Below are 14300 nucleotides of genomic sequence, written 5' to 3' on the forward strand. Positions count from 1 at the left end.
CAACTATATAGAGATACACATGTGTGTGTGTGTGTGTGTGGACAGTGAAGTTTGAGCTGAAAAGGAAGCAGCCCAGTCTGACTAATACATGGTTGCCAAAAGGGCATCCAGTTGTGGATCTATTAACAGACTCTGTGGTTTTGCATGCAATTAGTCAAATGATTGCGCAGCCACATTAAATACTGGGTTCTGATTGGCTGCCAAGTGCTTGTTAAAGTAACACTATAAGTGGACGTCTCAAACATCGAAATAACAACTAAGTTAAATACTCAAAGTGCGTTAGAGGGTTAGGTAACACATTTTCTCATTTAACTCTTATAACATAATTAATACATTCTTGTAACAGTTTCAATGAAAAGTGTTAGAGTTAGATATTCAAATCATGTTTCTGCAGAGACTCCTGGAATTTCTCAGTGATGTTAACACAACAAACAAAATGACATTCACCCCTTTTGCCTGTGAAAATCTGGGCATATAAAAAACCCAAACTGTTTTGCCAGACCAACGACTGAGGGTGAAGAAACACAAAGTGGAGTTTTTATAATCTGGATCAACCGGGCCCTTAAATGGTCCGTCACCATAGCAACAATGCTTCTGCAGTAAAGTCTCACTGGTGGAACTCACAACACTATGAAACAGCTGAGGATTTAAACAGCAGCTTTTATTCGACAGTGGTATATGTCATGGTCGTGGTTAAGACGTGATAATGCTCTTCAGTCTTGTGTAAAACTAATTAGTCAACAGGAAGAAGCAGTGGTGCACAATAAAAGTTTATTTACTCCCTTAATGTGTGAAAGTTACAAAGAGTATTTTCATTTTATGCCACTTTATACTTTTACTACACATGATTCTCCTTTATACCGCTCTATATGTTTCCTAACCCTAACATTAACAGCTGTAGTTACTGGTTATTTTAAGGAACGTTTTAAATACAAAACACACTTTTGAGTGAAGAGCTGAAAAATGATGCATTTTAAACTGTCAAACTGTATTTGAATCATAATATAATTCCGTGATGCGGATTAAATCTTTCAATCATATTATTTATGAAATTATCACTGTTCATTTCTTATTAAGAGTTTATAAGATTGAATTTGAACTTCTTTTTAACGTTATTTACAAAAATGCAAATGGTAAAAAATAATTACGGTACGCCCTTATCTTTACCTTGATCAGCTGCACTATTAAAACAGGTAACTGGTTTTAATTCAAATCTTAAAACCTCATTGGCCGCAGATGAAATTAATGTAATGCACTTATAAGTACATTTACCTGCCACTACCTTTATACTTTTACTTCTCTAGGATTCAGTATTTCTACGTTCTTGAATTCGTGTAGGTTACTTTTACTTGGATAAAGGATCTGATTATTTAGTTTTCCTCTGAGGAGCAGAGCTTTTAGGTCACGGGCATTTATTTCAACAGGTCTCATCTCTGCCTCGTGCATTAAATAATAAAAACAGGAGACACACACACACAGACTTACCTCCGTTCATTTCAGAGACTTATTAATGACTTGTTTGGCCAATTCAGTCACTTAAAACAATAATTTGAATGAAAACATAAAAAGAACTTCAAGAAATGGTTGTGGACCACAGATAAAAACCTGTTCACCTTTCATTGTGTTAAATATTATACATGGGTAAGGAAATATAAATGTAAATGAAACCAACTACCAATGTTTTGCCCCTACAGGTGGTTTTTTTTCTTCATTAATTTTGGTGAACTGAACCTTTGATATCTTTAATTTCTGTTGCTAACAAAATTGCTGTTAAAATAGCTTAAAGAGATACAAACTGTTCTCCAGCCATTCCTGTAAAAAAAAAAAATTCTAAGCCACAGTGAGAATGCTGTGTGTGTGTGTGTGTGTGTGTGTGTGTGTGTGTGTGTGTGTGTGTGTGTGTGTGTGCGTGTGTTTGTGTCAGAGTGCTAGTGCATGAGCTGTGGTGAGCCTCCCTCCCCCCTGAGTAAACTTGCCCCAGCATCTGTTAGTCTTTTCCACTTAACTACCCCTTGCTATATCCAACCTGTACTTATCCCACAGCACAGCACCCTGCTCTGTCTCATACTGGGTCCCACTGTCCTTGGGAGGGGAGTCTGCTGTTGATGTCGACCCCCGCTCATTCACACACACACACACACACACAGGGATCCGGCTTGTATGGCCATAGAAAAATACATTATGATTTATGACTCTTGTTCCTGACACACGCCCCTCACTCACGCCTTTGATTAAGGTTGTAAAAAAACAATTCTCTCCCACATGCACCTCCTGGATCCGGCCGAATCAGCCAGATTGAATTCATTCCTCAGTTTTCTAAAAGTTACATTGAAATTCTGCTCTCGGGGCAGCAAAACACCAGAAACTAGCAGCATCTCCTTTTTACTTCTTCTTTACCATTAAACAGGAGATACTGATCTGGGCCCACAGCCTTATTGAAGCCATATCCTCCAGTAAGTTCATCTGGAGAGCAGAGCGGTGTTTGAGGCCCTGCTGAGACCAAACCCACAGAGGCCTGGCTGTTCCGTGGTTAAACAGATGAGGGCGACATCCTGCGATCCCTTCCCTGTAATTGATTCGTGTCAGACTGATGTTTTGGGATTCAAGCTGATAAGCTATAGTTACTGTCTCACTGCTCAAACCTAGTTCTACATTAAAATTACCAATGAATTAGAAAAAATCCTCTGTAATCACTACATTTTAATTAACGTTCAACGTACAGCATTATGCTCAGTGTTTGTTGACATTGTCTGAAATGTGTTAACTCTGGGAGCTGCTGGTTACTGAGGTCACAGTTAAAGGTGTTTTTTACTTGAATACTATATAATGAGAAGAGGTTCTAACCTCTGGTCCCAAACACAGGGGTGAGAGGGGGTTAAACACAAGAGGAGCAGAGTAATAGAAACACCTCTCACTTGAATGATCACCATCACTAATTATTAACTCAATGCTGAAACAAATAATTAAATTAAAACAACTATGAAAGTGTCAACAAAAACTGAACATTATAATACTTCCAAGCAAATCAATAATATTAGACTGTCATTTTATTAGGTACACATAGACATATTCCTGTATATCCAGCCAAATGTCCCCTTTGTAAAGTTTACACCAACCAATTAATGTATAACCCAAATCTAGTTAGTAGCAATAGTAAATAAAGTAGATAAATCTACTAACTACTTTCCTACAGATTGAAACTTGTGTCCTCTAAAAGGAAACAAAAGATGTGTTCAATATAATAAATGTTAATGTTTTTTCAATATGTTGTTTTTTAATGTCTTTTTACTGGAGTCCTGATAACTTAAGGAATCAAATTCATTTTGTGGAGAACAATATTTATATCTAGTGAGGAACTAGAGGGATAAAATTGCATGAAAAGAAAATACTTTACATTTAACCACTAGGATTTAGTTTCACGAAAATGTATTATGATTATTTAAATGTTTAGATGAAGGGTTCAGGTAAAACAAACAGTGTCCTCTATCGGAGATAGAAGTTTAGAGTTTAATGCCACATATTTAGTCTGACACTGATGAAAACTTGAGTCACCAGTGAGACGCAATTTAAACATCCTGTCTCCCCACTTTCCTTTTTATTGCATATAAAGAAAAACAGAGCAAGAGGAAAAACCTCGTTCACAGGTCAGGAGTCAGACTCATAATGAACATGATGGTCAGCAATGTATGTGAATATCTTTCTTCCTCCAGTCCACTGTCAACAAATTACAAAATATATGGGAGCCTGAATATGTGTGTGGATACAGTGTGTTACTTATTTTGGCTCAAGCAGACGACGCGCTGCCACAAGAGCCTGGTGTCGTAGCTCCTGGTCCTGAGTAAGCAGGAAGTGATCCCACATCCACAGAGACGAGTTCATTCAGGACTTTAAGGGTTCAGGTCATTTCACATCCACTTCTCCTCCAGGGGACAGAGGACAACACACTTATTCTGCAACTCTGTATGCCACAGAGTTTCTGTTGGTTTAAACAAGTTAAAATAAAACTTTTTAAGACTATAATGGAGGAAATTTAAGATCTATCTAAGTACAACAGGTCTGAAGGAATAGTCCCAGAATGACTGAAACTTCTCCATATTGCAGATAAGATGAGGTACCCCAGTGGAGAATAACTCAAACTACAGGCAGAGACATCAGGTATCCAGAGTTATTGTTTTAATACATTGTGCAAATAAAAAAAAAAAGGTGCTGTATCATTGAGAAAGAACAACACACAGACATAACAAACTATGTATGCCATCCAAACAATATTGTAAAGCATGATGGAGGTGGTGTTAAATGAACATTAACACAACTAAGACCTGCCTAAAACTTATTTAAGACTTTTAGAAGCCTAGAATTCTAATTATTCAATTTAACTCTCTTGTAAACGCTTAAAACGCTTTAAGACCCTGCAGAAACCCTGGTAGTAGCACAGTAAACTAAATGTTGCTCTGCACATGTTTTAAATTTGTATATATATACTACAAGAGATATGTCAATTGAAGAGAAAGCAACAGGTCTTTCCACTTTATGTTTTCCAAGAAGTTTTCGAGAACTATTTTGAGTATTCAGAATTTTGTCACTTTCCAGCATGAACACACTCCGATACAGTTTAGAAATAGTAAGTAGTATATTCACACTTTTTCAACTTTAAGTTTTTGATTACATTCACTGTAAGTCTTTGTGTGCATCCCTGAAGTCCAACAAACCAGCCTCGTAAAAAATTTGATCGCCTTTATTGTCTAAAGTCCTCGAAACCCGCACTGTTTCCATCTTTGTTTACGAGCCTGACATGTGCGATGAGCTGTGACCATTTGATCAGACGAACAGTGTAAAGCCATTGGCTGGAGGTGTGATGTGTCATCAACGTGCACTGGAACGAGTAAGAAGTAAAATAAATGAGAAAATAAAGCTCCATTCTGTCACAATAATATAAAAAAAATCCTAAAGGCATCTGCACAGACAAGTAATGTTAGTGTCAAATAACAGTGTGTGTGTTTTAATAGAGATCTGATCATCAATAATCACTTTAATGTGTCGCTGGAGGAGAATACGAGGCAGCTCACAGAGTTCAGCCGACGACCAAAAGCACTTCAAGTCGACGAGCACTCGATGGCACAGTTGGTAAACACCACAACATTTGAAATAACTTTGCTCGAGTTTATCTCTCTGACCACTTCTATCTGAGGCGAACACACGAAGATACTTGTCATGGTGTAAAGCAGCACAAACATTTGAACACAAAGCGGTGGACACAAACTGAACAATGAAAAACATTCAAGAGTCATTTCATGAACCAGCAGATTAAATAACGTTGTTGGTCGTCCATTTTGTCCTTCAAACTTTTGGACAGTTTTAAGATTGAAGGCTTTAATGGGTCAGGACTTGTTTGACGGTTTGAGCATGAACTCTGACGTACGGTTGTTGTGGTTCACTTCCTCCACCCACCACAGGGTTTTACCACAGGAATGTCTTTTAATTTGAGGTGAAAAGACACCATGAAGAACTTGTGATAATCTTCGTTAGTAGATGGTGGCCTAAACAGCATTATGGCACCTGCCGTGTAAAATCTTTCCTCTGTTAATTTTCCCTTTTAATTTGAAATTTCGTGACGTCATTTTTGATGTTTGTGGAAGTGGCCTACACCTCAGCTGTAAAACCCTGCACTGAATTTAAGGCTGTTAGTCCCTCGTCAAATGTGAGCCTCACAAATCCACCTTAAATCGGACACTTAGTGAAGAATCTGTCAGAGCAGCATCGAAGTCAGATTAACTTAGAGGATAATTATGTGTAATGATGTCTGGATCATGATGTGACTCATTGCCTCCTGAAACCTTGAGAACTCCCGGCCAACTATTTACGGCAGGTGTGGACGGTTTTAAAGTCAAATATTATTCACTCATTCTAAAAGGCCCATTTGTCTTTTTAGATTATTTTTTGAGGAAAAACCTGGAGTTTCTCTGTGGAGGAAAACAGCCATAATTCATCTGTTGTGGAGATTTCTGTCCTGAGCAAATATCTATTGAGCTTTGTCACATCACAAAGTAACAAAGCAAAGTTCCTGGGCTGACATTGCGAGGTCAAACGCAAAAAGCAGGGGTCACTTGTTGACTTGTGAAGTGGGATGTGGATTTGGTTTGCATGTTGCTTGAGTGTCAGGTTTGTTGTTTGGGGCTCTTTATGTATTGTCATGTCATGTTGTGGCTGTGGTGGTCAGAGTGCAGCGGCGGAATCTGTCTGCTGCTTCGACGAGGGCAGGTCTGACAGAGAAGAGTCTGGGGGTGGTGTAGGGGGATTTGATGGTGGCTGCATGTCACTGTTGGGCTTCCTCACCGGCAGGGGGCTCCACCTGTGTGGCAGCTGCCTCCTCATGCTCCTCCTCTTGGGCTTCCGCGGCCGTTTCTTCCTTGCCTCCGGCTGGGCGCGGTCGCTCAGCGTGTCTGAGGACTCGTCTATGTATGCTAGGTTCTCCCCGAAAAAATCCAGTAGCTGGCAACTGGCCGAGGAGGCTGTGTTGAGGGGAGGGGAGGGAAGGATAATTGATGGCGGAGATTGAGGTAGAATGGGGGAAGGAGGGGAGGAGCGTGGGCGAAAGGCTTGGGTATGTGTTTGTTTGTAGGTAATGTTTGCTACAGATCCCCATTTCTCTGCTGGAAGCCGTTTGTATTTCTCTTGTACTGCGTCCATGTCTGCGGCTCTCACTCCTCCCTTCTCCATGGTGCTGATGGTGCAGCAGGGCTGGAACTGGTGGTGCGCCAGGAAGGACGAGGAGACCGAGGAGCCATCTGATCTGGAGTCATATGGAGACTCCGATCCAGACAGAGATTCTCCCTGCATGGCTGCAGCTGCCGCGTTCAGCTTTGAGGTGGAGATGGCCATCGGGACGGAAAACGAGCGGGCCAGCAGGTGAGGAAACGACCTTCGCTCCACGTGCAGACCCACGGTGGGGTCGACCCTCAGCCCAGGCCCTGCTCTCGGGACTGTTCCCCCTCCAACAGCACTGATCCGTGGCCTGGACTTCGCCACCACCGCCCTCTCGATAGAAGAATGGGCCTCCAGCTGGCTCATGGAATTGGAGAGGCCGCCCCAGCGGTTTGGCAGGTATCCATTCTGAAGTCCCACTTCAGCCCAGTATCCCAGAGTGCCCTCGGCTCCCCGACGGACGCGCCGGCGCTCGCTGCGTTTCCAGCGCCGGCGCTGCAGGAGGAAGGGGTCGTTGAACTCCAGAGGGTTTGGGATGCGGAAGTCCATGGACATGTTCTGGATGTTCTGGGTCCAGTCTGTGGCATGGGCTCTCAACTCCTCCATCTGAGTGAGGGAGAGACACGTGATCAGCAGAATAAAAAAAAGATAAGTGCAACTCATCCTCTAGTGGAAGAGATTCCTGCACCATACATCTCTTACCTCAGCGCGAGTCCTCTTCGACAGCACCCTCAACCAGTTGCCGATCATGGTGAGGATGGAGGCAAAGTAGGCAAGACCAAAAACTATCCACAACCACACCAAAGGCTTGAAGAACAAGCCGTCCTCACGACCACCACCTGGACACAGAGACGGTGGGATTTAATGTGGTGTGGTGTTTATACAGTAACATCTCCTGAGTCAGTCTTTTCTATCAATCGTTTCTTTTCCAACCGTTTCTATCGTATCATATATATACTTTAAACCATATTTTTTTTAACGTGTATTTTTACTTTTTTGATTTAGTCCATGTCTCATCTACTAACGTGCAGGAGGCAGGGTTTATGATCTATACTACAGCCAACCACCAGGGGGCTATCATTGCACCTTGGCTGTCTGTGATATCCCCACAATGGGGTCAGGGATGTAGGTTCAGTTTGAGGCTGTAGACCTTAATGAAGATGTCAGTAGCTCTCCCCACTACACCAACACATTTGAGACCGGTTGTTAAAGCGCTTCGAGTGGTCATCAAGACTAGAAAAGTGCTATAGAAATACAGACCATTTACCATTTAAGCCAAACTCACATTGAAAAACTGAAAACAACTTTTGACCACAACAGTCCAAAAGTCAGAATCCTCTTGCTATTCTGTCAGTACCTGGTACGTAGTCTCCGAAGCCGACAGTGGTGAGAGTGATGACGACAAAGTAGAGAGACTCCAGAAAGGACCAGTCCTCCACCCTCTGGAACACGACCGTCGGCACGGCGAGGAAGATCAGACAACCAATCAGGATGGAGAGAACCGCCGAGATCACGCGCACGGTGGTCGGCCTGACCATACGTTTCTATGGTAGAGAAAGAAAATGGAAAATACAAGAGGCAGAGGGAATATGATGATTAATTGGGGCTGTCGTGATAGTAACACATTTCAAAATGATAAAAAAATAAGACAAGGTAAAGAACTGGATTAAAAGAAACAACTAAATCATTAGATTTAAAAGTTGACAATTCCAGTTTAACAGGGAATTAGATGGAAGACTTTTATTTCTGATGACCATAAATGAATGACATTTTTGAGAGCTGAGACAGCGATAAAAGAACACAGTTGCAAAGCTGTGAATCAGATGAGTATAAATCCGAATGAGATTTGGAGTTCGGGGAAGGACAAATCAATCTCACCAGAAAGAGGGTTTCAATCTTGGCCACAGCTCTGCGCAGCACGGTGCCCATGTGATCGCTCACTCCAGCCAGCAGGATGCCAAACATGGGGATTCCCACCAGGGCGTAGCACACGCAGAACAGCTGGCCGTACCACGTCCGAGGAGACAGGTTCCCAAAGCCTGTAACAAAAACAACAACACTGAAATTAGCTAAATTGATAAGTTAATATCTATCTCCTTAGGACAAACAGGAGGAGTCGGGTCGGGGTCTTGAACGCATACAAATATGAGGGTCCAGTTCTTTAGATGCCTAATATTAAAGATCCATCCATCCAGTATCTGTTTATCACTTGAGGGTCACAGGGAGCTGGAGCCAATCCCAGCTTACATTGTGGGAGAGGCAGGTGGACAGGTTGCCAGAGGATCAGCAGAGCCAGCATACAGAGACAAACTATGATCATGTACAATTTACAGTCTAATTATCCTAACCACAACCTGCATGTGTTTGGACTGTGGGAGTACACAGAGAAAACTCCTACACACCTGTGGAGAACAGAAAGAACCCGGCTCAACCAGGATTTGAACTGGGAACCTTCTTACTGTGAGGAGACAGTGCTAACCAGTAAATTAAAGAGACGAAAATAAGAAAAAGCACATAACTACTCAATTATTTTTGAGAAAATATACATATAGTGAAGTTTACTGAAAGGCAGTCATCAGTGGATCAAAATGTACATTCCATTCATATATTCTTTCATACTGGCCCAGTTATTTGGTGCTTTGACATGTTGGTGTTATAAATGTCCAATCAGCAGTTTGTCAGAACACATTTACACTTGGTCAGCATTATTCATACGATCCTGAGTCAATGAAACTGTTGACAAACCAAAGCCTAATTTCACAAAACACAAAAAAAGTAGCTCTTGGAAGAATCAGGACAAACTAAACGTCGGAGATGAATAAGAAGCCGAGCAGAGGACTCCTGAGTCACTGTGACCTACTCACAGTCTCTGATGTGTCTCATCAGGTCAACTGTTGTGCAAAAATTTAAATCATAATAAATTTGCAATAGCAAACAAATGCAAAATAAACAAAAGCATTTTTTAGATGCAAGTCAAATTGATAAATATCACGTCAGATCATCTACCATGGGAAACACTGGAGGTGATAATTTGTACGACTTCACTGTGGAAAAATACTGTTTGCAGCAACGATGACATTTCCCAGCGGCATGCCGTTAAATCGTCACAAACTGAAATAACTAAATTTTCCATGGTTTAAATGAAATGAGACTGAAGAAAAGATCCTTTGTGAACATGGCCCCAGGGCCCAAGCGCAGAAATGCAGAATATTACAGAAGCTCACTGTGGAAAATTGTTTTCCTGTTAATCATTTCCACAGCTTATCAGGTATTTCATCTTTACTACAGAGGTGAGGCATTTTATAGTAGGAGGAACTTTCAAGTTTCTCCTGACGGGAGGTGCTGGCACCTACCTATGGTGGTGATGATGGTACCACAGAAGAAGAAGGCGGAGGGTCCGTCCCAGCGGCTGGTGAAGTTACCGGACAGTCTGCTCACATCCAGGCCTGCGTCCACTGCAGACACCACTCCCTGAAGGGGAGGGATGGAAGTTAATTGGTACAAAGTAATATGATAACAATATAACATATCATTTAATATTTTACATAATTAACTATTTCATAATGTTAACCTTCAATTTTTCATTTTGTACCTGTAAAGCACATTGAAACTGTTTTGAAGGTGCTATATAAAAATAGTTCTTTATTGTTCTTATTGTACTAGTTAGATGTCTATTTTTGTGTAGTGTGCCTTTAAATGGACATGCATCGTGTCTGCCAATTTTTGTTCCAGAAAAGAGTAAAGTTGGTATTCATTAAATAATGAATTATGTGACAATTGATACCTTCACCAGCTTGTGGAAGTCCAGCTCGGTCACACAGGAATTATTATCCAGGAAGGTTTGCTTGGTTCTCAGAAGGTCTTCGTATGACGAACTCTCCTTGGGGGCCTCCAGGGTGCTGAAAACCAGTGCTCCCATCCCCAGGTACAGCATGACCCCAGTCAGCAGGGCCAAGAGGGTGGTGTACCGCATTTTCTCCCCGCCGGCCCCCCCGGCCCCCCAGGGTTAGAGGTCAGAGCTCAGATGCCAGGATCTGGTCGGACTCTCAGTCAGGATACAGTGGGGCACAGCTGGCCATAAACAGGAAGTTCCTTTACTGTGTGTGTGAGCATAGAAACATGTAAACAGGTAACCAGAGTTCCTGGAAGGCTGACAGATATTAACAACATTTATTTATAAATCTGTGCGTCAGTGTTTGACGGGGATTATGCAAATAAAAAGTAGCTGAGAGGAAAGATTGTCCATAGTATTTGCAAAGAGGATCTTTTATAATGTGATTCATTAGTTAGTAAGGAGCCTTTATTAGGAATGATCTGTCGTCGCATTGCCTTAAAAACAGTAACAATACAAGAAGATAATCGATAATACAGGGTCAGTTTAGACAAAGCTGAGTTTTACTAATCAAGTGGTTAACCATGAACATGTATCAGTCATTCAGTGAATGAACCCCTGACTCTTAACCTGTTACCAGACTGTTCCACTTCAGTGCACAGGCCTCAACAGAATGTAGCCAAGATAATCAGGTTTCTATTCTATAAACCTTCTGATGACAGTCAGGATGAGAATCAGAGTTACTAAACCAAAAGTTACTGAAGCACACAAATAGTCAAATAAAAAATGTTCTTGCCCCAAAGGGAATTTAAAGCCTGTATTGTGTCTTTTATGAAGAAAATAATGTGTCGTGACCTCAAATCAGAGCCAATTCTATGTCAGCAGTTACTATGGTGATATGATGATCCTTAAATACATTGTACAGATAGAATCAGGAGACGTGGAGCTTTCGAGTGTTGTATAATCTGTCAAAGTTGTGTGACGACTGATTCGAGTTCAGACCACAACCCACCTATAGAGCTACCAAGGCCAAAGTGTCCCACAGGTGTAATGAAGTGTTTCAAAGGGCTGAAGCTGAAGTTAGGCTTTACAAATTAGACAGATAATATACTTGAAGCCACAGGCTGAGTAGAACTGATCAAGTCTAAACTGAACTCAACGGTCCTTAAAGCCACCAGGCAAACAAGTAGAGTTTCCTCTGCGTCAATGTGAAGTCATGTAAGATGCCAGTAAAGTTGAGCTCTGCGATCGAACCCGAACAAAAGGTGCAGTGTGTTGAAAAGAGCTTCCAGTGTTATCCCAGCCAAATGCAGCTTTTATATTATATTTGTGAAAGGGACGATTCTTCACTTTGATACGTTTTCTGGGGTTTTCTTTTATGCCAGCTTTTGCGATAAAGGGATAAATAACGTTTTATAAGTGAGCAGATGATAAAGAAAGTACCTTCAGCCGCTCATCCCATGTTAAAGCTCCACTAATCAGGTGACCGAGAAATCCTCGACTTTTTCCTTCCTCCGCCTTTTCTCCGGTTTCACTCGCGTCCTCTGGGTTCAGGAGTTGGATCGGTCCATTTCTTTCTTCTCTTCTCTCATGAAAACAAGATGAGATGAAAGTAAAAACACAGATGACTTGATTGAGTGTACACGCACGTTGGCACAGTTGCGCCTCCCTCTCTGTTTTAATAGGTTATGAGCAGAATTGTTGAGTGTTCACGTTCACAAATGAGAGTTCACGTAGTTGGGACTTGGTCATAATAACCAGGGAGGGACTGACACACACCAGGCCGCCCTGCCAGCCGCCTCACACACGATTAGACTCTGCCAGAAGTCCAAACATACATCTTGACATTAATCGAAAAACATGTTTATCCCTTATCTTCATTTGGCTTCTAATTATTTCTTTGAACCGTGTTTAACTTTGAGGCACACACAGAAGAAACACACACACACAGAAGAAACACACAGACAGACACACACAGATGAGACAGACAGAAAGACAGACAGACAGACAGATGAGACAGACGGACAGACAGACACACACACCAGGACACACAGACATAGGCAGAGAGATAGACAGACACACACAGACAGAGAAACACACCAGGACAAACGCATACCTTGACATAGGCAGACACAGACACAAACACACACAGAAGGACAGATGAACACACAGAGATGACACACACACAAACACACACACAGGAGCTTGTCTTTCTGCTCGTCTCCTGACAATGTTCTGAGATTTCCCAGAGTCACACAAACTGTTAGCATTCTGCGCTAATGGACCACTGGCTCCTCTTTGTGAAGACAGTCTCTCTCTGCACTGACACATATTATTAGTTATCACTGTCTAAACCTAAGCTGGCATATTTTGATATTTTACTAAGATATCGAGCGAGGGGCTTAGAGAGAGCTGGGCTGTGATCTTATCTGAAGTTAAACAGAGGGGGGGGGGGCATAAATCATGAGGTGATCTGTTTGAAAAGAAGGACGAGGCTGGAAGAAGATGTTCATGTGTTATTCTTAGCTTTTACATGTAAGGCAGGTGTGTCGAAGAAATCGCACCAAACTGAGCAACGACAGGAACTAAAGAAAACTATAACAGCTGCAAACATCAGTCTTTTGTAACTAGTCTCTCCCTCAGGTTGTGTTTGTGTTCCCGGGGACATCAGTTTCCGATTTCACAGCTGAAAAACTAAACTGTAGACCAGAAATGGGCTCAGTTTCTTCCTATTGGATGTTTGAGCTTTACTGTGCAGAACTGTAGATGTTTTCATTCTGATAATATGAAACGTACACATAATTGATGTTCACGTGCACTGAGATCATTGTGTATCCAGCAGTTTAACTTTGGAAATGATCCTTATTTCATGACGTCTGTGTTTTGCATAATGTATAAACCCTAATAAAAAGCAGTTGAAAAAAGCTTTTGAAATCCATAATATTGCATATGATTCAATGAGTTTCTTTCACGAAAATAGAAATATCCAACACTAAATTAAAGTTCAAAGTTGTAGATTGTTTGTGTGTGCTCAAACATGTCACGGAGGGTGCTAACATTGTTGTTTCAGCTTTTCTCATATTTTGAGTTGTGTCTAAATGTTCTTCGTCAAACTAATGATGTATTTCAGAAATCTATTAAATAATGATGAAATACTTCTAATCACAGTGATAAAAAAGCTAAACACAATTTTATGAAGGGTTTATGGAAGCTCTATATCTTTGATTGATGTCATTAAATCATAAACAGCTCTACTTAACCCAAAGCTACTTGTCTGATACTGCAGTTCATGAGACCACTCTGACCTCAAACATAAGTCACTTCATTATGTTATGTTAAGATAATACGCAACATGCAAACAAAAGGAGTGTTTAACATATAATTGTTTAAAAGGTACACATATAACTAACAACAGCAAACAATAAACGTGATTTATGGCCATTCCTATAGTTTGTATTAAGGGGAAGGTACAACTTCAGTTTATATATAAATATATTTAAATCTTTAGTATTATTATATCAACACATTTTGCTGTGGATCAATGAGGAAACAAAGGTTTAGAGACTCACATCACTGGATTTTAGTGACTGACGTGTTCCTGCTCTACGTCAGTTGACAGCAAGAAGCCTGTTTATGAACGTGACTCTACCACAGCCTGAGAATCAAACACCTTTGTCCCAGCCCTCCATCTGTGCCCACGAGCTGCAGAGCCTCCAGAGTGAATGAGCCGGTCTGCAGGGGAGGATGAAGTCATTTAGAAGTTTAC

General features: G+C 41.3%; 1 protein-coding gene across 1 annotated transcript; it reads right to left on the reverse strand.

Annotated features, from left to right (window-relative positions):
- Positions 1-4151: 4151 nt before the first annotated feature.
- kcnk4a (potassium channel, subfamily K, member 4a) lies at positions 4152-10975 on the reverse strand. Its single transcript, XM_062393042.1, has 6 exons — positions 10487-10975; positions 10056-10173; positions 8581-8741; positions 8060-8246; positions 7405-7541; positions 4152-7308 (listed from the first exon to the last, which is right to left on the reverse strand). The coding sequence occupies exons 1-6, from the start codon at positions 10673-10675 to the stop codon at positions 6214-6216; spliced, it is 1887 nt and encodes a 628-aa protein (XP_062249026.1). The 5' UTR covers positions 10676-10975; the 3' UTR covers positions 4152-6213.
- Positions 10976-14300: the final 3325 nt, after the last annotated feature.

Source organism: Platichthys flesus, chromosome 8, assembly GCF_949316205.1.
Source record: "Platichthys flesus chromosome 8, fPlaFle2.1, whole genome shotgun sequence".
NCBI classification, from domain to species: Eukaryota; Metazoa; Chordata; class Actinopteri; order Pleuronectiformes; family Pleuronectidae; genus Platichthys; species Platichthys flesus.